The 25,328-nt window shown below is 47.2% G+C and overlaps 1 protein-coding gene across 9 annotated transcripts; it reads right to left on the bottom strand.

The window, feature by feature from the left end:
• Positions 1 to 1,258: 1,258 nt before the first annotated feature.
• LOC125334547 (activity dependent neuroprotector homeobox) lies at positions 1,259 to 25,080 on the bottom strand. 9 transcript variants are annotated; one of them, XM_048321484.1, is made up of 9 exons: positions 24,981 to 25,061; positions 23,624 to 23,806; positions 20,340 to 20,462; positions 15,449 to 15,606; positions 14,100 to 14,145; positions 12,666 to 12,972; positions 8,355 to 8,467; positions 7,224 to 7,316; positions 1,259 to 5,378 (listed from the first exon to the last, which is right to left on the bottom strand). In XM_048321484.1, the coding sequence occupies exons 5-9, from the start codon at positions 14,136 to 14,138 to the stop codon at positions 2,250 to 2,252; spliced, it is 3,681 nt and encodes a 1,226-aa protein (XP_048177441.1). In that variant the 5' UTR covers positions 14,139 to 14,145; positions 15,449 to 15,606; positions 20,340 to 20,462; positions 23,624 to 23,806; positions 24,981 to 25,061; the 3' UTR covers positions 1,259 to 2,249. The 9 variants fall into 9 exon arrangements, with proteins under 9 accessions (XP_048177441.1, XP_048177442.1, XP_048177439.1 ...); XM_048321485.1 differs by having other exon boundaries at positions 15,449 to 15,603; XM_048321482.1 differs by lacking the exon at positions 20,340 to 20,462.
• Positions 25,081 to 25,328: the final 248 nt, after the last annotated feature.

The raw sequence follows: 25,328 nt of genomic DNA, 5'->3' as shown, positions 1-25,328 counted from the left end.
GACACAGATTGCCAACCCACCGACAGCTCTGAGTGGGAGCTAATGAACTCTCACCTGATGGACTGGGAAGTGATTTCTGATGAAGTAATTTGGAAAACCTGCTCACAAAATGAGTTAAGGCTCAGCTTTTTTTCTGAAAGCAGAGAAACACAAGGAGCTTTTTTGCTGATGTAAATGCCAAAGCGTCTTTCCAGTATTGTTCTTCAAACACATCTTGTACTGCTGGAGTCCAGAGCTGGGAGCCAGCCAGTCCAACCTCCACTCCTCTGAGGTAAAAAAGCACAAAAAAGGTGGGGAAAGAACAAGACAAATTGAAACAATCTCCCCCTGCAGGTACTTGTTCTCAGTCATCACTTCACACCCAGTCAGTTCAACAAAGCCCAGAACTGCTCATTCCACATCAGCATCACCTGGGGCACAGAGCCCCAGCTCTGGCTCCAGGGCAGGAACAGCTCTACCCACCCCAGCCCTCCAGGCTCAAATGTCTGCACAAGAGCACAAGACCTCTGGGAAATGGTTTTGCTGTGCAAAATGTTGGACCACTCAGAATAACCTCCTCCTTCAAAGCATCGGGGGAAGTTTCAAAGGTCAGTTTAGTTCTGGTACAGTATTAAACAGCAGGCACTTGCATTTATGAGCTGTGCTTAAATCCAACCCGCACTGTACTGAAGAACAGTTTTGTTCTCTCACATCAGAGTCCCCTCCTCAGGGGGCTGGCTCAGCTGGCAGCTCCCTGCACAGGGGCCACACTGCAGGCCTGGCCTCCCCACACCAATCACAGCTTTTAACAAACTCAGTTTCAGTTTTTCTGGTGTTTCAATAACTTTACCTTCCCTGCCGGCCCAGGCCTGTGCTCCTCCATGTGGGAATGGTCACTGCTCCACAGCACTGCCCTTCTGGCCCTCAGGCCCAGTGCTCCAGACACACACAGAAGGGTCTTCCAGGTAAAAGCAAATCTCGGTTCATTGAGGAATTCACAGACCTTGTTTCCCCAGGATGCAGAACAGGCAAACCAGTACAATGCTGCTTATAACTCTGTTCCTACAGCACTGAACAGGAGCAACACATTTCAGCCCAAGTTATTCTGTAAATTTTCAATAACCTTGAAGGAGATAAGTATTCAGTAAGTACTAAACAGAGAGGCCCCAGCAGGGCTCGAGTGCATTTGGAAAAACAAAGGCAAAAAAGAAGGAACTGAATATAGTGAGGTGGGATTTACCAGGAAGGAATGTAGCATTAGCATATAATAAAGCAAATATTTACATTAAGCACAATACAGCAATTTATTTAGATGCTTAAATGAAGAATACAAAGGGAAATAAAGATCACAAAATTATACATACTACAACAGTGTGTATATATTAGATGGTATAAATGAATACAACACCTTGGTGGTGTTAACTAAAGATAAAACTAAATATCTAAACCCAGCACTTTGTCTCAGTGTGCTGCTTCAACACAATACACTTTTATACAGATCTAAAAGGTGTCAAAATTAGTAGCTGCAAACTTGTTTCTTGCATGTGATTTTTCTTTTTTAGCTTAAAAGATTTCAGAAAATGGCTCTGAAATATGTTTGTCATCAGTTGTCATGTCAAGGATATTCAGAACAAGAAAATTCTATAATACAACAGAGCCCAGATATATTTTTATGTTGCTGGCCTCTGGCTGGAGATTGTACAAGGTTATGTGCAAAAACTAAGTTTGTCAAAATTGATACTAGAGCAGTCTCAAGCTTTGCTAGGGAAACTAGGTACAGCATTTATTACACAGCAGGGCAACACTAAAAAAGAGAAACAGATCTATGATGGGTACACAAGAACAGTTCCATAAGCTTCACTTGAATAGGTCTAAAAGACTGTACAAATATACATTTCAACTATTCAGAATGATACATGAAAACTCCATTTCCCCAGAGTCTGCTATACAGGGCACCGGGTCGCTGGCACGGCGCTACCGGAGAGGGGCCTCTTGGAAAGACACAACTCAACATGGACAAGGTGAAAGGAGGGTTGAAAATGCAGATAAAATAATCCTCTGCGTTTCTCTGTGTGCATTCTGGAGCCACCAGCGTATCCATTTTCACATTAAGTTACTGTGCTCATCCCAGCAGGAACTCCCCAGCCCCTGGGCCAGCAGATCCGTACAGGAGCCCAGGCAGCAGCGGCCCCCATGCCAGGCGGTGCCCGCGGGGCAGGAGCAGCTGGCAGTGGAGCAGTGCCCTGGCAGTGCCGCGCGGGCAGAGCCGCTCACGCCTGCTGGCTGCTGAGCTCCACCCCGGGCAGGCTGCCGTGCATGGGCTCGGCCCCCACGGCCCCGAAGCCCTCGCCGTCCTCGCTGTCCATTGTGCTGCTCTGCCACTCCATCTGCTCGCTGGCCAGGCTCTCCTCCAGCTCGGAGGCATTTTTCCATTGTGACTGGTCCTTGGACCAAAACCCTTCTACTTTTCCATAGGAACGATTCTTCCACTTTGACTGTTCTTCATCACTTTCAGATCCACCCCCCTTGGCCTCCACAGGGGGTTTACTGCTCCCAGCATCTTCACTTTGAGAAGATTCATCTGTCCACACTTCTGGTTTTACTTCCAATGCATTATCTTCAAAATCTGAAACCTGCTGGGAACCAGGCCCGCTTTCAGACTGGGAAGCTCCATCTTTCCATTCCACTGCATCATCCTGGTCATCCTGATCCCCTTCACTGTCTGAAACATCACCTACCAGTTTTGTTGGCTCTTCAGCAGAAATCATCTCTTTGTATTTAGAGCTTTCCTCTTGTTTTTGATCAGCCTTCTCTGGAGACTGTAACGCGTTTTCCTCCATGATTTCCTTGGCTATGCTGTCCTCAGGGTTCTGCACTGTGCTGTCAGACGAGGGTTTTCCACCCATGTCAGAGACGCGCTGGCCGAAGGGACTTTGGCTCTCGTTGTACTCCTCTTCTAGGTTTTCATAGCTGTCTGAGGAACTGTCATTGTCTTTTTCTAAGTTGATTTTTTTATCAACAGTCTTACTGACATTGACTCTGGAATTCTTCTCGTCATGGTTTTCAAACAGCCATTCAGCATCAAAATCCATCTCATGTTTGACTTTGTTCAGCTCTTTCATGTTGAAGCCCAGCAGCACCCCGGGTTTGTATTTTTCACAATCCCTAACACATTTCTTCCTTTTGTTGCTAAAGTGAGATGCGATATCAGATTTCCAGAGCCACAAACTGGCCGCCAGCTTTTCGATCTCTCTCCGAGTGGGGTAGGGCTGCTTATTGAAATATTTTGTAAGAAATGTTTTCCTGGCTTCGTATGAATCATCTTCGTGACCCTTGGGGTCCAGTGCTAGAACTACGGGTTCTTCAGGCTTCTCCTCAAAGGCAGAGGGGGAGTCATCATCGTCCATCTTCCTCTTCTTCATCAAGGGGAACTCCATGTGTTCATAGGTGCGTTTCACGGGCGCTGCCGCTGGGGACTGGCCCAGCCGGGACGATGTCCCTTTGTCCTGCCCGTTCTGGGTCTTGCCCACGCCCCTGCAGTGCACCAGGTGCAGCGTTATGGTGGAGGCCGTCATGTTGCTCGTGTACACGCCCAGGCAGTGGATGCACTTGTAGGTCAGCTTCTTCTCCACAGGGTGAACCGTCTGAATCACCTGGTGCCTCTCCCGGAGGTGATGTGCCAGGGCATCAGAGATGGGGCCTTTTAGGATTGAAAAGCACAGAGGACACAGAGTTTTCCCCACATCTTTTTTGTAGGGCACTGCTGCTTGTGGAGAACTTTTGACTGGTACATCAGATTTCTCCTGGATTTTGGGCTGTGGTTTTGGTGGAACCGGGGGGGTGTTCTGAGCGTGGTAAGCTACAGATTCGGCAGGAGCATCCCGCAGGTTGTAGGTGGTGACAAGGAGGTGTATGTTCGTGTGGCTGCCCTGCTGCAATGTCAAATCAAAGGTCAGGGTGGAGTCAGTTTTAGGTCCCATCTCCTCATCCACGTGCACCATGCGCATATGGGCGGCCATCTTCTCCACATCGTTGAAGGTGGAGCGGCAGTAGGGGCAGGACAGCCCGTGGATCAGCATGTGATTGAGCAGCGTGTCCGTGGGCAGGTAGCGGTTACAGTAGAGACATTTGCTCGTGAAGTTATGGATTTTCATGATGTAGTTGGCCACTGCAGGCACCTTTTCAGCCTTGTGCTCCTTCTCAAAGTGGACACTGTACACGTTTTCGGGGAACAGCTCGTTGCAGATTGTACAGATTTTCCACTTCTGTGTGGATGAGGTGTTGACAGTGGAAGGACCTGTAGCGGCCACGGGGGATTTGGAGCCAGACTGACCCAGAGCTCTGGATGCTGCCTGGGACTGTGACAGCGATGCCTGTTTGAGCTGCGCTGATGACAGCGAGGAGGAGTTGGCAGACTGCAGCGAGTACCTGGCTGAGGCCTGGGACCTCTGCTCCCCTCCCAGAGTGTAAGGCCTTCCATTGCCACTTGCTGAAAACTGTTTCATGCTTTGTGATTGCTGGGAAAGAGAAACAGGTGCATTGCCACTGAGGCTGAGCCTCCCCCCTGGCTGACCGACGTAACTGGGGGGTACTGATTTGACCCCGTAGTTGTTCTGCTGTAGGTGAACATTTGACATCATATTGACTCCTGCAGAATTTAACGTGGGCTTTGGTATAGTGAGTCTGTTCATCATCTGCTGTGACGAGAGTGAGCGGACACTGCCAGCAGAGAGGGCACCCATCCTCTGAGGGAGTCCCATAGGCTTTTTATCCTGGGGTTTGGGAGCTATTAGCATCAGAGGTTTAGATCTTGGAACCACCACGTTAGTGTGACCTATCATTGCCGTGACCTGGTATCCGATCCGTTCGTGGTCTTCGATCACGTGCTGGACTAAAGCTTCGTAGGATTTCGGCATGAAAAGGCATCGTTTGCAGTGGATACCCCCCTCCTCTCGGGCACTGGAGCTCAATGGAACTGCACCATTGAGGGACTTTTCACCTCCCTTGGCTATGTAAGGAGCAGCAACGTGCTGAAAATGTTCCCTGTAAATGTGCTTTCGAACGATTTCGTAGAGCGGGTCGCGGTAAGTGCACTTCTTACAGTAATAAACAGCTTGTTCCACACTGTCAGCCTGCTTGGGTTTAAGGCTCTCGTGTTTGTTTTTATCTTTGAAAGTGCTGATGCCTCCACTCGGTGTATTGGCATTGGGAGCGTGGAATATTTTAATGTGCGTTTCCAAAGTCTTTTTGTCCGCGTTGAAGGTACAGTAGGGGCAGTTGAGCAGGATCCTGTTCTCAAAGTCTTCGCTGTGAACGTTCCGGAAGTGGCTTTTGTAGGCTGAAAAGAACTTCGAGGAGAAGGGACATGCACTGCAGCAAAAGGGCTTTGTCCGATAGTCCTTGAACAGAGAACAGAGCACAGACTAAATATTCAACAGCGCTTCTCAGCAAATTAACACCCATGATATTCTCTATGCAGATTTTCTAAACAATACTCATGAGACTCCCTGCTACTGTCTCAAACCTTCAATTCACTTCTCTCCCGGTTCTGGCCTGCAGATCAGGCCCTAAAAAGCTGATCACATGAACATACACATGATGTGGTGAGTGCCAAGGGGTCCCTCAAGGTTTAACCATGGCCTCGGCAGGTGAGGCTGAGTCAGAAGCGTCTTTCCCTATCAATCACAAAAAGCCTCCTCCCTGCAGCTGAGCTGCAAGAAAAGGTCCCTGTAAGCTCCTTTCTGGGGGAAAGCCAAGCAGGATTGTTTAAGGAAATGAGACTGTATCCAGATTAGATACTGCCCACCTAAATCTGCCAAACTTTAGAGATGTAAGATGGATCTATAACTTGAGCCATTTCAGTGTCTTTATCCATTATACACTTTAATAGCAAAGATGGAATTCCAAACTTATTTTGGGGGAACAAAAGGATTTAAGCTTACCAAGACACAGGCTACACAAGCCCTTAAAGCCACCAAGCCTCCTCCTTGTGATCAAAGCATAAACCTGATTCTTAAACCAATCTTGAATGAGGAACAAAAAGGAATTTGAGAATCCCACCCTTGCAGTTTGCCTGCAGCTTTTGTACCATTTAACACGGTGCCAATGCAGCTCTTGTCAACTGCTATAGCACAGTCTGAAGTCCACTGGCCTTGGGGACAGCCACAAGCAACCTGGCACTTCAGGTGGGGTAACACATGGAATTCAGAGTTACAGAGATTTCTCCTGAGCGTCAGAACAAGTCCTGTGCACCGAGCTGCACACAGGTCACAGGTGAGGGAGCTGGAGAACTGCACTCTCCCTCCGCAGAAGGAATCTGGAATATCTGTTCTGGCCACCTGCTGAAGCCTCACACACCTGGTGGGCTGGAGACTGGCCCCAACCAACCAAGAGCTGCCTCCTTTTATACTCCAATTTTTATTCTGGGTTACCTGGAAAAGGGACATCAGTGTGTTTTATGCAAGACAGTACGAAAGGGTCATTTTCAGATTAACACTAGGAATCCACCACAGGACAGGTCCCAGTTTCCTCTAAGAGCTCTGAGGTGCTCACAGAGGGATTCCTTTGTAGAGAGGTTTCTGACCTGTCACTGCTGTGGTGACTCTGTCCTGCAGCTCCAGGAGAGGCTGCTGCAGCCCACACCACTTGCTTGAACCAACAGCATCATTTCCTCCCTCCACTGCTGGCTCAACTCAAAATTCCTTTATTACTGGCTAAGAAACATCTCAACGGCAGAACTTCCAGTATCACTGAGCTGCTGTGCAGAACTAGAATGCCCAAAGCAGATGTGGGACACAGCCTGTGGGACCCAGGGCTGCATGGACAGTGACCCTGCACTGAGCACAGAGACGTGTCCAGTGAAAACGGCTTTGGAAGGGATGGAAACCAGGAATAAAACATTTCAGGAAAGGCAAAAGACTCATTGCCAGCTGTATAAAGTTGTTGCTCCTTTGGCCAGAGGGCCAGTGGAATTGTGCTAGGCTTAGGAACAGGTGGGAATGGGCTCCTAATGTGCAGACTCGAACAAGGACCCACCAGCTCTGCAGTATTGGCCAGCCAGGCTCCTGATCAGGAACAACTTAACAAAGCAAAGAAAAAAGCACATAGCTTTTTGCTGTCCCTTGAGCTGCCAACACATGAAAATCCATGAGGAAAACTGCAGGAAAAGCTCTTGGCAATGTCTGTGAAATGCCCTTCAGCACAACCCATCTCCAGCCTCAGTGTCAACTGAAACTCTTACCAACCTGGTTTTTTGTAAGCGATGGGTCCCACAGTCCCACATCCTCCCATGTAGTGTTTTTCAAATAAAAGTCATTAGGTTCAAACTGCTTAAAATCCTGGAGAAGGGAAGATGGGAAGAGAGGACAGAGAGTCAGAACCAAGGCCCAAGGGCTCCCTTAAGCAATTCCTGAGCACCCCTGCATCCTCCCAAGTGCTGCTGGCCAAGGCAGAGACCATCACTCGAGGCAGTGGGGGAGTTTGGGGGGCACCTCCTGGGAGGGGTAGAGCTCTCAATATTCTCCACATCACAAAACACCTGTAGAACACCTTCACCACTCATCCTCCTGACCAACCCAACAATGTAGTTACAAACTCATTCCAAAAGCAATCCTGGAGAAAAACATTCCCAAACTGATGTGTGGGTTTGGGGGATTTTTGGCTGCTTTGTTGGGGGGTGGTGGTGTGGTATTTGTTTTGTTTGGCTTTTAATTAATTTCACACAGGAAGCTTTTAAAGTTGGACATGTGTGATGTCCAAGACACCCAATTCTTATTAAAAAAATGATCTTATGAAGCATTTCTTTGGCATTTCACCTTTGGCATGAAGTCAGCAGCACATAAGGACTCCACTGAAATGAATACTGCAAGTAACATTGTCCCAGTTCAGAATTCTCCCCTTAAATGTGAGACTTGCTCCACGAATTCTGCAAGCAGGAAGGACTGGCATTTCTTTCTTACACATCTCACTTAAATGCTCTTTAAAGAGACACTGAAAGAACATGCAAAGCCACAGAGATGAAGTTTGTCCAGAAGAGCAGCACAAACACCCTTCCCTTGTAGGAACTGACCCAGGCACAGAGGTGATTCTGTAACTTCAGGACCTGCTGCAGCACAAACACTTCCTGAAAACCTCAGACCCATTTCTGCCCCAGTATCCCACACCACTCCTGGTTCTTGCAGCATTCCTGGATGTTCAGTAGCCACTAATATTTCTAGAAATGTTTACAGGTACATTATATCTCAAGTTTCTAATTAATTCCTACTTTGTGTGGAATCTAAACAGGTCTAAAAATAAATCATGGCATACAGAAATACCTCACTGTCCCCCTAACTCTGCAGCATTTTAGCTCTAACCCTTGGAGGTGCCATACTTACTTCTATATGTTCTTTACAGTATTCCAAACCAATGTCACTAAGAATTTTTTTCACAGTTTTCCGGGCCTTTCTTAAACTGCCAAGGTTGTTGACAGGAAGTTGGAACATAGTTTCTATTGAAAAAGAAGAGTAAGAGAAAAGGTTTCAGTCAAATGTGTTTTGTCTGATAGTGCTGCACTTTTAATTATCAGTAATTGCCTGCCTCATTTCCCCACAGAACAGGTATCAGAGCTGTACCATTCCCTAGCACACTGCCACATTCTCTGGCTTGTTCCTTGCTGAGGCTGCCCATGAGGCTGCAGAGGGCACTTCTAAAAAGGCAACAAACTGCTGGAACAACTATTGCAGGAGCAGTGGGCTGCCTCTAGAAAAAACTTTTATTTATTTAGAGTGTCTGTCTTTACAAACCCCTACAGTGAAGTACTTCAGAACTCAATTCTCTCCTGTGCAATGCATCCTAACTGATTTGAAAACCGGCAAGCTGAGCTTCAAGGTTTGTGTCCATCTTGTAAGAGATTTCACAGTGTCTCTTCAGTGACAAAGATGCTTCTTGTATTCTCCTGAAGACAGGGTAAGAAATTAATGCTGTTTCCTCCCTTTACTGTACTCAAGAGCTTCAACTGGCTGAAGCTGTTTAGCAAACATTCTCCTAGGAAGAGGGAACCTGAAAGCTTGGTCAGATCCCTCCAGAGAGAGAAACCACTGGGAAAAGTACAAGAGATGGCTTAAACCTCTCAGTGTCCCTGGGAACTGTCAGCCTCCCTCCCATCAGTGCCCACAGTTCCACTGGGCCTGGCTGGGGCTGCCCAGCTCATGAACTGCTCTTTTCTGACACTCCATCCATCCTCAGCTCTACTGTAAAAACCATGTGTCATACAACCTAAATCAAGCCAGGTGCCTTTTAAAGAAATGAAGGGTCATTTCACTGCTTCAGAAATGCCTCCAGTCGCTGCATGATCCCATTTTTCCGTTTTCCAGAAAAAATGCAGTGAAGCAGCTCAGTCAAGTATGTTCAGGATTTGAATTAATATTTTCAAGTGAATTTCAAATCCAAGGAGATCATCAGAAATGTTATTCCGGGGGGATTAATAGGAACTGCAGAAAGAGCAGTGCATGAACACAGTGCACGTTAAAGCTCCTGGCAAGCTGGGCTGCTTTCTTTGAAACCCAAGAATGAACCCCTGTGCTTGCAAACAAAAGCATTTTTGGTCTCATGACACAGCCGGAGTCCGTGCAGAGCTTGTCTTTAGGCACTGACGACTTGTACACTTGGGTCAGCCACAAGTCTCAAAATACTGCTTGATATCAAACAGCTGATTTCAAAACGCCCATGAACTTCTTCACCAAAGGAATCAAATGCTTTCTCTTAATTCCTGTGTCTAATACAGCTGAACATGCCACAGGTATCATGATATATAGAAACTCCAAGAAAGCCAATTATTTACAACTGCCTAGAAACAACACCTCTGGTCTATCTGCAGCTTCTTTTTGTCTCTGCTCTTTGCCTGCCTCAGTCAAATTTTAAAGACAAGAAATTCCCTGGATGTTCTTATCACCACCCATCACAACAGAAGACAGAGTTAGATCTTCACACGAAACCTGAACTTTTAAATGTCACCTTTTAACATCAACCTTCCTTTACAAGTTCTGCTGGATAGCTGAATGCAAGTCACCTAATCGTAATAAAACCCTTCATCCTTAAGCAAATACAGTTAATTTTATTTAGGAAATGTCTGACTATTTAATCATAGTGAGTGGAGAGCCTGATATTATTACAGTCTGTGACTACAACAAAAGCTTTTAGCATCTCCATCCATTTCTATTTACAGCAAGTAACTTCAATTGTAATGTAAACATCACTCTGCTGGCACCTCCTTGGATCAGGACATTAAAGCAGTTGGGATTAAGCAGCCTCTCAAATCATCATCAAGGCATTAATGCTGGTCTGGAAATGAGGCATCCTTTATCTGACCAAAAGCTGATGTTTAAGGGAAGACACCTGGAGTATCTCTGACCACATCGATCCACACTGAAGCGCTGGGTGGAATGAATAAACCACTGCTTAAAACCAACCCCAACAACACCCTGACTAGAAATATCCAGGTAGGATCTTCAGGTGCCTCAGAAGGCAGATCCGAAGATCTCCCTCATCTCCAGTGTGTGTGTACACAAACTGTCTGACTGCTCCAGTCACAAAGGAATGGCAAAGGAAGCACAGTGACTGTGAGCAATATCTGGAACCTTCCTTTGCTCTGTGCAGTTCCCAGCATAAAGGTCTTGTCCACAGCCAGGTATTGACTCCAAGAACAATTCAGTAGCCAAATGCAAGCAGAAAAGACAAGCTATGAAAGAGCAAAAGATTACTAACTTAGAAGAACCACCATCAAAGTGTTTGTTTCGCATTTGCAACAGTGAATGTTTTCTTCACCACATTCCTGTGCCGGTGCAAAGAGCCCTCCCTCTGATCTCACCCCCAGCACTGCACTCTGACCCCACAGAAGGTGTGCCCTCAGAGACAGAGGGAGAAACACCAAAGCCCCACAGCAGTCAAATCATCACAGGGGATAAAGGACAGAAAGCTTGCACCCATCTCTACACTGCAAAAGCTGTTTCTATTTTAGTGTAACTGAAATCTTAATTCTCCAATGGGTCTTTTGTACTTTGGCCCTGGTCAGGACCCCCCCTTTGATGCCCCAGGTAAAAGGTGTTGTGCAGTTCCTGCTCTGACCCAGGAAATGGGGAATCTTCCCACGTGCAGCTTCAAAGCACCCACAGGGAACAAGGCTGTTGTGACTCTGGGAAAGGTGCACCAGCTTCACACCAACACAGCCTTTTTCTCTCTACTGAAATCTTCAGCCAATATTCCAAATGTGCCCCATTGTGTTACTTTCATGTCTGGACATTATTCAGGGTGGTCCCTGTGCTTGGTTCACGTCTCAGCTTTGCTACAGTACAACCAAGCACAAAAGATTTCTACTGTCACAGGCTACAGAGTAAAACAATGGTTTTCAACCAGAAATAAAGACCTAAAGAAATAATATGGAGGAAGATCCTGCTGTGCAAAAGAACCACGACAGCACCAGTCTAGTTTCCCAGCAAATCTACTCTAGGTTTTATTCTCTTTATGCTTAACTGGAAATGTCACCATGTCCTGCCCACTGCCAGGGAAGCCTCCCACGACCAGCAGGCACAGAACATGGGGGACCCTGAGCACTGCACTGAGCAGGAGTCTGCACTCAGCACGGTCTGGGGACAGCATCACTGGGAAATGGCAAATGAAAACCCACCATGGAATCCCCAAAAGCTGTAAACAAACCCCCCTAGCCTCCAGAGCATTTTATCTTGTTCAGGCACCCCAGACCTGTACGACTTGGCCAGGGACCCCAGGGCTCTTCACAGAGGCCACTCCACCTACCCCTTCTGCACTAAGGTAATTTCTTCATAGGATCATCATGGGATGGCCTGGGTGGGAAGGGACATTAAAGCCCATCCAGTTCCACCCCTGCCATGGACAGGGACACCTTCCACTATCCCAGGTTGCTCCAAGCCCCGTCCAACCCAGCCCTGGACACTTCCAGGGATGGGGCAGCCACAGCTGCTCTGGGATGCCTCTGTCAGGGCCTCACAGGGAAGAATTTCTTCTTAATGTCTTCTCATTTCTTCTTTTTATCTCTTGAGCTGAATGTTTCTTAAAAGCGTTCCATGAAATTTACACTTCCATTCAACTTCTGCTAAGTAACTGACCTCAGAATAAAACTGCGGATGCGATTACAACCCTCTTAGGAACATTATTAAAAAGAATGAAATAAAGCATCAGTTTTACCTTCTCTTATGAGCACATGAGGTTGACCCTTCCTTTCCTAATGCTCTCATTTATTCCTATTATGAAGACTGAGAAAACCTGAATTTTTTGGTGATCTGACAACCCGAATTACCAACTACAGTCCTGAACAAAGCATTAGGTATGAACAAGTGTGCAAAACAGACAATTGTATAAGCAAGGTGCAAACCCAGCCTGTTCTGTGCCATCGTGACTGTGAGTTCACAGACATACTCAGCTCAATCTTACCTTATTAAAATAATCAGCAGTGTAAGAACTCTTGTTCATTAAAGCAGATTTTCTATTAATTCTAAACTAAAAGGTACTATTTACTGTTATTTCTGTGCATGCTTATAAAACACAACTGCTCTTCCTCTCTGTTTTCCCCTCTCCCCCTCATCATCCTCTGCTGCTTCACAAGGTCCATCCTTTCCGTGCTCTTTCCCCCTCTCCTCCTTTCTTTGCTGGTTCTTGGCCTTCTTGGTCCTTACCTCGCTCATTTTCCCTCTTCTCCTCTTCCCTGTGCCAATTCATTGCGTCCACATTCTTTCGTCGCTCTCTCTCATCCTGTCTCCACCGCTTCTTGATATCTTTGTCCTTAACTTGCTCATTTTCTCTCCTCTTCTCATCATCCCTGTGCCATTTTATTGTTTCTGTATTTTTCTGCGGCTCCACGCTTCTTTTGAGATAGTCTTGTCGCCTCCTCCTCTTTTTTAACATATCCCTTTCCCTGGCACGAGCCTGCTTTTCTTTCTGGGAAAGAAAAGCTTTACGGGGCATCATGAGCTGCTGCTGTACCTGCAATAATATCGTATCCATGGAATAATGCACTATACACACACTCAGTCAGGCACAACACCTCATTTGGCGCTCAACACTTCACACACTCAGTCAAGGCAATGCCCTTCTCCGCCTCTTCCCTCCTGAGCCAGGGCTCGCTGCAAGCTGGGTAAGGCCAGGCTGGGCCAGCTCCAGGGGCTGCCTCAGCAGCACTGGGCAGTGACTCCGGGAGTCCCCAGGAGCCCCAGCCTGAGCAGTGGCATTTCTGTCCCCTCCCTGCAGCTCCTGCTCCCCCAGAGCCTTTGGCAGCCCCTTGGCACTGCTGCTCCTGCTGAAGGAACAGGCTGTGGACAGAGTTGGGAAGGGAACTTGGGGACCTTCAAACCTGGCTCCTCTCTTCCTGGAGATACATTTAATCCAACTTAAAGGTGCTCATTTTTCTTTCCAGACCTCCATGTCCACCCAATTTGAGTGAAAATGGCTCCCTTTTCTCTTGGCTGGGAGGAGGGAGGGGGGATTAGGAGACAAGCCACAATCTGAAAAATTGTGTAAGCTTTGTTTCCTGGGGAAACCTGGCCAAAACATTTAACTGCAGTTAATGAAATAAGTCCTGACTCATCTACCCAGACTTCCTCCGTGTGTTATGTCTTGCTATACACAGGAACAAAGGGAAAAAAATGAGACTATTTACTTGGAGTTTCTGCTGACAGCATTCCTGAGGAGTGGGGGCTTCTTGGGGCTGGTGTTTTGAGGCTTGGGGCTTTTTGGTTCTAAAGAGGTGTCAGTGGAGACTACATTTAACAAATTGTTTTTACTTTTGGTCATTTCTCTGTAGTCACCCAACACATTCCCATCTTCAAATGTAACAGTGATAGTACCTGCAATTTTGAAATCATGGAAGAATTTATACCAATATTGATAACCTTTAAATATTTTTCTGTACACACTGAGCAATGTTTCAGAAATGGCAAACTGCAGTTGTGGACCAGGTTTGAGTTTTTTGGTTGGGTTTTTGTTAAGTTTTGAAGAGAGTTGCAGAGGTCTAATCAAAATGAAAACTGCAGAAAGGACAAAATTACTAGATTACAATACTTAAGCAAAGCCTAAAACAAAATGAAACAAATGTACTTTTAAAATTTAGCTACCTTATGGAAAGCACTTGTTCCCAGCATGCAATACTCCATCTTTTTCCTACAGAAAAAGCAATGTTTCAAACCCTTATTCTAAAAGCTGTTCCTTTCCCTTACAATACAACCCACCCCACACACTTAAATGCTCTACTCTGGTCCATTGCCTTTGTTAGGTCTGTATCATGATCCCATGGCTTTCATTCCAATAATTCAACCCCAAATTTCTTAATACCCATAATAATGCTAAAAGGGAAGGGCTGCAGCAGAGTCAAACACCATGATCAGAAAAATTCATGCAGTTTGGTAATACATTAGTACATAAAATTCAAATTATGCTAAAAATTACTTCATTAAAAGGGTAACTCTCTACCAGACAGCCTGGGTTGGGGTATTAAATATTTCTCAGTAACAGCTGGCATTAAATTCAAAAAGCAACGGGAACCCAGGATCAGCATCCTCAGTGCAACCCAGACAGTGCAAATCTGTACCATAGTTTCAGTTCTCTGTGGGCTGGGTGCCAGGACATTACTGCTGTTTACTAGAGCAAACTTAACTCATTAACTTTTTAAATGTACATTATCGTTACAATTTTATCAGTAACCTGGTTCAATTTCAATAACAATAGCATTAAGTAAATTGGAAGTGAAACACATCATGCAAACGATTCTCCCTCCCTCCCCCACCCAAGGCAAGTACCGACATTTCAATCTGTCATTGTTATATTTTCTTTCATTTGTTTTTGTTTGGTTTGTGGTTGGGGGTTTTCCCCCCCTTTGATGTTATCTTTTCACAGGATTCTTCCCTCCATCCCTTTACACAGCCCACTTTGACAGAGCAGTTTATAGACAAATGATAGAAAATACTGTAGTAAAGAACATTTCAGCTGAATTTCCAAAATTAAACATTTCACTTGAGATTCAAATAAGTCATGTCATATTCCAAGGAGTAACTTAAAGGGACATCCAACTTAAATTGTAGATCTCTGAACTTCCCTATCCCAAGTCAGAGGGTTTCCCCCAGCTTGTTTAGCAGTCCAGAGTCATCTCTCCTGCAGTCTAAACCAGCTTTTGCCTTCACCTCTTTTTTTAAAAACTTTTTTTTTTTGTTTTAAACCAACGGAAGAAGGAAAATTTTAAACCAGGAGGCCAATTAAGCTGCAGTGAAGCTGCCAGAGTGATGTAATCCAAAGCCCCCCAGCCCCTCAATTTTTCTAGAGTCCAAGTTGGTGTTCCTTTAAGTTCAAAATGTCCAAACCTCAGAAGTAAACAGTCAAAACTATCCTTTCAACTACTTTTTGCCCATACTTTGCCAATGAAAATCTTAACTCCTCCCCATCTCCCCAGTACTTCTGATGAGGCATTTACCTCCAAAATGAATGGTGCTTGGGCGTCTCAGACTCATTGGACAAGTTTCATGCACAAGCCTCCAAAGCCAATTCTCCTTGCAGAATGCCCCCCTCAGGGTTCTGCTACACCCCCTGAGGGAGCCCAAAGCCCGGGCACAGAGGAAGGCTCATATCCTGCTGGACAAAACAAAGTGGGAGAGACAAGAGATAAGAGATGTGGTAAGGGCAGTCTCACATTGGTAAGTACAAACCCCAGCCCCACGCCTCTGCCAGGGCTGCAGGGCAGCTGTGCTGCAGCGAGTCTGAGCAGGTTTGTGCTTCAACAACCGATTGTGCCGGGGACGCTGCCTGAGGAACGCTTCAGTGCTCGGATTGCAGCTCCGTTACCCAGTTCACAAGCCCAGCAGTACAGAGGCTGGGGGTGCTCCTCCTCACACTCCATCTACCCTCTGGAGTGCAGTGGCTCACCCTCAGTGTGCACCTCACAGGAGCTGTCAGCACCAGCACAGCTGCACCTGGGGACCCCTGAGGACACTCGGTACCACCCTTGGACACTTCCTGGGAGGTTCCCATGCAAACAGGTCCCACCTTACATGACAATGGGACATCAAACAGGTGACATGGCCTTCAGCCACAGCCCTGGGGACACACATTCCTCTGCGAAGCACTCAGATTAAAACTGGCAGAGGATGGGAAATTTGGGGGAATGGCATGTAAATGATCACACTTCTGTTGGCAGATTGATCTCTCTTGGACTCACATCACCCATGGACAGAAAGTCAGTCTTGCACAGACTGGAAACACAAAACGTAACATTAGAACCATGAAATCTGAAACAACCAAATTTAAAGTTTATAAAAGCAAAACTTGTTGAGTCATTAGTAATTTCTCTGCCAGGGAATACGGCCATATACATTGTTAGATTTTAATCTCTTGATTATTCACACAGAACATCCACAGCTTGAAGTACAGAGTGTTTTTCTTTGGCAAGTACACTTCCAACATAAGACACTACAACATTTTAAGAAATTAAAAAGACAGCATTCTTGAAGTACTTCACATGGTGGCAAAACTGAATGCTGGAATGTCGCATCTGCTTTAACAAGACCATCACCCACACCTTCAGCCATGCAAGGATGGATGATGGGTTATTTTGTTTTACACTGGATCATTTTCTGACTAGAAGGCAGACTTGTGTCCCTGTGTATCTAGCAAGTCCAAATGAACTCTCTCCCAGGGAGTCCTCCCTGCAGCAAACACACTTCTGGGTGAGGACCCATCAGCCTTGAGAGCAGATCAGCGGCAATTACTGCATCAGGCTGATGATACTGAGCTCAGGGAAGTACTTCATCCCATGCTGGGTCTCCCAAACACTGAGTAGCATTTCCCTGTGCTGTGCTGCTGACAAAGATCCCCAAGCATATGGCATGCTTCTTACTTTATGTCATCCAAATTCCTTTGATTTTGGCCAGTATTCTGCCAGCATTTCAAGCTGAAGAAGTTACTGGTTTATACCTAACAGCCCAACACAGGATCATACATCAGAGATGGCAGCAGCTCTGTGTTCCTGGGCGAGATCAAACAAGAGCTGGTTTCTCGATACTGTGCTTTTTATTTCCCTATTCCAACTGCTTTTGAAGCAAGGTAACTTTTAATAATTTGCCGAGTGAAGTGCATTTCATAGCATGCTCTAACAGCCAGCCATGAACACAGATTTCTAGAGAAGGCTGGTAGCGCAACACCGAGTGAAATATCTTAAAATACAGGGAAAATATGCAAGAAAATGAACCTGTGGTTCCCACAGCAACAGAAAAGCTGCCTCTCAGTGTATGCAGGTTAAATGATGCTCTGTGATGTGATGGTGTAGAATACTCTATATTCACATGAGGACAGTGATGGCCTGTCCCTGGGACCTGACAATTCCAGGACATCTGAGCAAGGAGCAATGATAGCCAGGAAGCACAAGGATATCTCAGGGAAGAGTGAGCAAATGAGACAAAAAAGGAGTAGAAGTATCAGGGAGAAGAGAGAATTTGGGAGAACAGAAACTACTGAAAACTTCCTTGAAAGTAGGAGTTGCAATTAACTCTCTCTCCTCCCTGTACTGAGTGACTGAAGAGTCTATTCCAACACACCTCTCTCTGGCTGACACTGAGCATTTTCACTTTCTTCCCTTGGACTCTTCCCTCTCCTCCTTATTTAAGCATTTCTGGCCTACTTTTCCGAGGGCTGTGCACCCACACTCCTGCGAAGGTAATGAGATTTGCAGTTTAGCAGCACATCAGAAATGCCAGACAACCGAGGGCTCCTTTTCCAATCCGCTATAATCCTGGAGGGAGCCTGTTTTGTAACACGACATTTCCAACTGAGAGCACCTCCTCAGCCTGTCCCCTGAGCCCCCTGCAGCAGGAAGCTCCTGCCCAGGAGCAGTGTGGTCCTCCAGCTGCCCACAGCTCGGCTCCAGTGGGAATTTGGGGTGCAGAGCCAGCACCTGCACTGAGTGAGCCCCAGCTCTTCCGCTCAGGTCTGTATCCAAAACAGGACTGGGCACATGAAAGAGGAATCAACACAAACCCTCAATTACACTCTCTGAAAACCTCAGTTTTAAAACTGAGATAATCAAACTGAAGGAAATCCTCAACTGCAAGATGCCACCTGGACAAAGCACTGGAAGACCTGAGCCACACTGTGCACAAGACACACTCCAGCTCTCCCTCACAGGCAAACAGGCAATTTGTTAACAGCCCCTTTGTCAAAAAGCCAAGGATTTAAAAAATATTAGAAACCACTTCAAAGATTAGATCAGCAACTTCCAAAACCAGTTTCAAGCTGTGTGTCAAAACAAAAGGACCATTTCACACCACTTCTCAGAACATCCTACACAAGCATGGCCTCAGGAGAGAAGTCCATCTAAAACGTGGTACTAAAAAAACCCCACCTTATCCTTGGGAGGAAATTCTGAGGCTAAAAACTCTTAACTTGCTGTTTCAGTGGTTGCAGGCAATTTTCAGCAAAGGCTTATGAAACTCTGGTTTATACATTTTTGTTTGGGCTTGCTGTCTAAGCTCAGCTTGGTGACTCTCGCACTAAGAACTCCCAACTTCCCATCAGAGGAAGAACTATGGAAGGCAGTTGTAGTGAAAGGAATCAGTAAGGCTGAAATGCCTCAGTCTCCATTCATTCTTATTTAAAGGCTAAAAAACCACCTTCTGCAGTCCAGCAGAAAGATCTCCTAAGTAATTCACACACTTCTCATTCTTGCTCAATTTCTGGAATTTTCCACTGGAGTCCGAAGCTCCATCTGGTGGGTGTGGACACTCACTGCAAAACTGAGCGGGAATTAACTGTTTCCTCATCAACTTCGGTTCAGTAGGAAGAGTCCTGGGCACTGTGGCATCTCTACACCCCAGTGTGAGATACAAAAGGGTCAAATTTTGATTGCTCTGGGAACCACAACTCTTTATTTCTGTTCTGATGAACAATCTGCTTCCCTAGGCTCTTCTGGGAACTCCTGGTGGGTTTTCTGATTCTGATGATGTAGGCTGAAGTATGTTAAAGAATGCTGGTAGCTGAAGTTGAATGTTTTCTGAGGGATCTTTTCAACACACTTGATAAAGGCCACATCAACTCTGGCAACCTCTACTGCATTCTGAAAAGCACTTTGAAATCATGTCCATTCTCTAGGGCATAGGAAATCCTGAATTAGAGGCACTCACAGCTCAAGAATTAGGCTTGCACACCTCCTGCCATCTTAGAGAATATCTTTTGTGACTGTTCAAGACCTCCACAGATAAATGTTTATATGCACACAACATGGGCAGTCAAATCAATATTCAATACACATCCTCAGTGTGAGAGCCAGGCTTGTTCAGGGCTATTTCTAAAAGATTTTGGTGTGAAATGCAATAAAGCCTGCACATCTTGCAGAAATTTGAAATTGAGACTGGAGATCATTGAAGCACAAAGGATATTATTTGCTTACACCATGATATCCACACTTCAGTGATCAGGAAAAAAGGCTGCATGAATATGCTCTACAATTCCAAAATAATCCTCATCTAGATTGTACCTAAGCATGAACAATCCCAGAATAAAAATAATTTTGGAAATAGAAGCACGTTCAATGAATGAGCAGTTACCATTTAAATTTAATCAAGAATCATCTTAAAATTTTCAATCCAAAGCTCACAAAAAACATTTGTGTAATTAAACAAAGCAGCACAGTAGACACTGTGAAATGTGCAAGAACAAAGCAAATAATCAACATACATGTAATTTATGATTGGATTACACCGACTAGGAAACTGCAAACAGATTAGACTGCAAGTGAAAACGGTCCCCTGCCCTCTGTGTCATGTTTCCTGACATCAGCACTATGTCAACAGCCAGAGCAGAGCCCTGATGCAGCCAGAGGAGTGGTTTGGGGCAGAGCAGCTCCTTCCCTCACCCAAACAGCGGTGCTGGGCCCGGGCCAAGCCCCGGGGAAGCAGCTCCAGCCCTGCCCTGGCAGCTCTCACACACACAGACACACACACAGACATAGTCAGGTATTCACACCCAGAGTGCAGAGCAGCCCTGCTGTGCCCTCAGCAGCCAAAGGCAGGGCTGCGTGCGAGGGGCAGCACAAACCAGCACACAAAAGAGCACACGAATACTTTGCCCAGCTCATCCAAAGCCCCGCCAATCCATGCTTTCTCAGACAGCAGATCCATCAGATACTGGAGGGATCTCGCCAACTGGCTGCATCTGAGTTTTCCGAGGGTAAAAATAGGCACTGAAGGAGGCTGGTGCTGGTTGTTTTCCCTTGCCTTACACTTCACATACGCCAGGCACAAACACTGCCATTACAACACGGGGGAAAGGCTGTAAACAAGAGCTTCAAATCAGTCTTACCACTGCACACTTCTTACCTCTCTCCCTCTCTGTCTAAGCATAGCTCCCAAGGGTTCCAATCCCTGCCTACAATCCAGCGTTAGTCCACCTCAGCTACTGCTGTCTTCCATCTGCCTCAGGAACCTTCAATAGGCAAAGGGCTTCATAGTAGCAACAATGGGGAAACAAAACAAAAAAGATTACAAACTTGAGTTTGACTATTTAGGTGAAAAAAAAGTATTTTAAGACCACTATCTTGCCCACTTAGATTTCCAGAGCCATTTTGTCCCCTTACTGTTGCTGCTATGAAGCTGCATCACCAACATCTTCCTTGGCCCAGGGGCAGCAAAAGCACAAAAAACTGAGATCCAGAGTCCCATCAGAAATCAATGCACAGAAGAGGGACAACAGGGTGAAAGAAAGTATTGGCTGAGACCTGGGAGAGGGGAAAGGAGCTGGGGCACAGAAGAAACAGCCAACAGTGAAGGCAGGCTTGAGAGCAGGCCCTTTCCTCCACTGCAGGACTGGAGGAGTTGGAGTGCTCCCTCAGGGAACAGCTGCTCACACAGTTGCTTTATTTTTGTTTTTTGTAAATAGTTTCAGATAATACTTGAGAAGTACATCCTAAATGAAAGGTTTTTGCTACATGACCTGCATACATCTGCAGGTGTGATGTGTCCACAAGGCAAACACAAGGCTTTGGACTCAACAAACCACTGTCAGTTTTCATCTAAACAGTCTTTAATGCCACCTTAAAAAAAAAAAAAAAAAAAAGTAAGGATATAAATGGTGGTAACTCAAAGTGACTCACTGCAGAAAAAATGGTATTTACTCCATTCTTACTCCAAACCATCAACTGTCATTCACTTTCAAGAGCACTACAGTGAAATGAGAGACACTAAATACAAGCTCCTGTTTGCCTTTTGACACCAGAGCTGCAGTGAAGCTCTGAACAGTGCAGTTCTTGCCTTGAGGCACATGGCCCTCAGGTAGATAAACAGGAGTTACACCCTCTTGAAGAGCCCTTTATTCAAATCTGAAACACCCATTTGATTTTTAAACCAGATCTAACTTCTTCCTGAGAGCTCAAAGGGAAAAGGCCAATTTGGCCATCCTGCCTAGGAAAGCAAGGGCATTCTTCCCAAATGTGTCAGGTGAGGCAAAACAAACCTTCTACATATACTGCAGGTATAGGATTTATTTTTAGTAAAACTAAATTAACATCAGCAAGGGTTCTTTTTCTTCCAGTGCAAAGAGACTCAGAGCAGCACTTTTCATTGTCATCTCCATCTCTTACACTACCAAGAAACACACCTCTATCAACAATTTATTTATATAAGCAGGACTATCTCCACATTAAAAATTAGCCTGTTATGATTATGTTCATAGGAACCATACTCTCTCTTGCTCTCTATGTATACAAATCTAGGCACAGAGCAGATCTTCACTCAATATAACAAAAAAAAAAAAAAATCGTGTGATGCTTGTTTAGATGCAGGCCAGCATAGTCAGCTGTTGCCCTTTTAAACAAGCATGTTGCATGCATCTTAAAGAAAATAATCCCACTAAATGTAGCATTATTAATATACAAACTCAGCTGAACTAACGATTTTTAAAAATCCCCCAATTTTGCCCATGCAGAGAGAGCAGCTCCAATGGCACTTGTGAAACAACACACTGAGCAGCTGAGCAGTTGCAGCCCCAGAGCTGTTCCCTGCATCTCCTGGCAGCTCTCCTACAGTCTTTAGACTGGTCCTCCTCAGATCTGATACTGCTTTGTTCATTCCCAATGGAATTTTGTCTCCCTTAAACATCTCAAGTAGTGGAGCAAAGATAACTTTCCCTTTCTGAAAACAAAACCCAAAAAAACCCACCCCAATACATTTCCTATTAAGCTGCTAAATCTTATTTACAGCCACCTCAAAAGAAACACATTAACCCAGAAGCACCATCTTTGCTTCCACAAAATCACTTGTTTCAATTTCTTTCTTTGCATCAGTCAAATCAGCTGCCATCTTAATAAACAGCTATAAAATATACATTTGGACTGTATGACTTACGACTACTGATAAGATTCTGATATGTTTCTGTATTCCAGGAATTCTACTATAAACGTCAATGTTTACTTTCAGTATTTATGTTATTACTGAGTGGTAAAGCTGGGCTGGGAATAATCACCCATTATTCACCCTAGAGTGTGTGAGCAGCACGACTCACCTGCCCCAGAACACGTGTCCTACAGCTCACAGCAAGCTCAGGATCCGCACAGGGAGTCTGGGCAGCACCCCACAAATGAGACTTCACACTGTCACAGCTTAACCCACACACTGTGGCAGTATCAGGGACCGCTGTCTCAGTGACAGCGAGCACTTCTGAAATGCTAATGGGCATCTTCTGACCACTGGGAACTTCTGCCCTACACACAGGGAGAACTCATCAAGTTCTTCCTCTCAGCCTGAGGAGCACACACACCTTCCTGGGTGCTGTGTTTGTGCAGCTGATGCTTAACACTGCAGGGCATGAACTTTCCAAAACAGTCAAGAAGTTCCTCTCCTTGACTGTTTTCACTTTTCACTCCTAACTGTGACACTTGTCTGTCTCATCTACAGGCAAACGAGTCACCTTTCACTCTCCTCATCTCCTGCACATCCAACAGCATCTCCCTCCCAAAGCCTAACACAAGTGAACTTACAGGCTTTTCATGACAATATACCCTGAAGCAAAAATAGTGGTAACCTACAGAGATGCCTTCTACAAACCTGTCTGATAGACCATCGCTTCAATTCAAAACAAAAAAAAATTCTTTTTAGTAATGGGGCACTAAAACCATATCAGTTTTCAGTGATCTCAGAGATGTCCCCTGGGAGCATCTCATGCCTGTTGGATACCAAAAAATCACTCTTGAATGCTAACTAAGAAATAATACTAATTTGAGCCAAGGGGAGCTAACCACCAAAAAATAGTACAAAACCAGTCAGCTTAGTATCACTTCTGGAGAACAAGTTACTTGTTGTATGTCAGAAAGGACATCTCTATTCAGAATGAAGCTGGAAGTATTTGCTTCAATAATCTTCAGAAAAGGTAACCATTATGTTACAACCCATCAGCATCTGGTGCAATTCTCTTAACAACAGTATTCTTCTTCCTCAGTTGTCTCTTTTAAGATTTCAGCACAAATCATGGTAGATGTCCATCTGCTGATATCAAATTACTGCCCAACATCTGCAACTGCACATCTGCAAAGGAACCAAGCTTTGCTTTGGTTTGTTATTAAAAGCAGAAAAAGGCTTTTCTGTTTCTTAAGCAGACTGATCTTTCTCACCTAGAAGGATGACAACTTGTGATTATGAGTTTCCAGAGTCCTGAAGTGAAAGTTTTCCCGAGTAGGAGACCCTGCAGAAGGAAGCACTGCTGGGGCACACAGGGCTGAGCTGCACAGCAGCCAGCTAAGGTCGGTCCACGCTACCCTGACAGGCGGGAATCCTCTGCCTCCGTTACCTCACACCTCCAAACAGAAATAGAAAATAGCACCAAAAATAAATAAAAACACAGCTAGGAAAAAAAAACAAACTTAAGAAAAAGGGGAATATCTCTACAAGGAATGCAAACCACTTTGACACCTACCAAACGGCTTAAATACACCCAACAAACAACGACCATCAACACCTGGAAGCGCCCAGTTACGGGGGCTCTGCCCTGCGGTCCCAGACAAAGCCCCTCGAGGCTCGCCCCACACCGTGGGCTGGGGGCTGCAGCCACGTGCCCAGAGCTGGGACAGCCACCGCTACGGCGAGCCCCGGCTGAGCTGTGACACGACCTCGGCCCGAGTCCCGCAGCCCGGCCCGAGCCGCCCGTAACCCCCCGGTCCCCCGGCCGGTGCCCCCGCCCCCCGCCGCAGCGGTGCCCGGCGCGCAGGGCGCCCCCTGCCGGCTGCCGCCGCGCAGCGCCCCGGCCGGGCTGCGGTGGATTTGGGGGGGGGGCCGGGGTGTCACGCCCGCGGCCGCTGCCGGGAGGCACCGGGGGGACCGGGGGTGCGCGTACACCCCGGCACCGCGCACGCACTGCCACTTGTTTTGGAACCACCGCCCGGGCTGCAGCCGCCGGGGGAAGGGGGTGCGTGGCACGGGGGTATCTGGCCGGTGCGGCTGCGAGGCGCCGGGTTCGGTGTCCCCCGCCTTTGTCTGAGAAACGGGTTTCGGTAACCGTAGCCCGGGGCAGGCACGGGTGAGGCAACGGCGCTGCATCCCGCAGCTGCGGCTTGGGATGGCAGCGGCGGATCCCGCCTTTTCCCGCGGCCAGGGACCCCTCCGCTGCTCCCATTCATCGCATCCCCGGCGCCGCTCCAGCATCAACTCCGCCGGCTGGGCCCGGTGCAGCTGCACACCGGGATGCCGGACCCGGCCGGCGGCTCGCGGTCCCGCTCCCTCGGGCTGCCGGGACACGTCCGTGTGGGGAAGGGAGGCGGCCGGGGCCGGCGGCGGGGAGGGAGCAGCGCCGCGGTCCCCACAGCCGCCGGGGCTCCTCAACATGTGTGCGGGCGGGGAGGGGCCGCTGCCAGCTCCGCACGCCCGGTGCGGCGGGCAGGGCGGCGGGCACGGCGCGGGATGCCCGGGGGAGGGAGGGGGCGGTCGGGCGCTGTCCCCGCCCGGGTCGCACCGCGGACCCGCGCTCGCACCTACCTGACCGGGCTCTCCTCGCAGCGAGGGCGGGCTGGGGAGGGGGGGGGGCGCCGGACCCTCCCCGGCGCCGCCCGGTCCCGGGGCGGGCGGGCGGAGCGGAGCCGGCAGCGGCGCGGGGGAGACAAAGGGGGGGATGACGGCGGGGGGGGGGGGGGGGGCAGTGTGCGGGGCGGGCGGTGCGGAGCGGCCTCGGGGGCGGGGGCGGCGGTCACTGGGCCGGGTGCCCGGGGCGGGGGCGCGGGCGGCGGGCGGGGGCAGCGCCCGGGCCCCTCAGACAATACAGCCGGGTCCCGCTGCCCAGAGCCTGCCCGGGCCAAGATGGCGGCCGAGAAAGAGCGGAAGTGACGC

Source organism: Corvus hawaiiensis, chromosome 17 (assembly GCF_020740725.1).
Source record: "Corvus hawaiiensis isolate bCorHaw1 chromosome 17, bCorHaw1.pri.cur, whole genome shotgun sequence".
In the NCBI taxonomy this organism is placed as follows: domain Eukaryota; kingdom Metazoa; phylum Chordata; class Aves; order Passeriformes; family Corvidae; genus Corvus; species Corvus hawaiiensis.
Note: the sequence above shows the minus strand (reverse complement) of the source record. Positions and strands in the feature narration are given on the sequence as shown.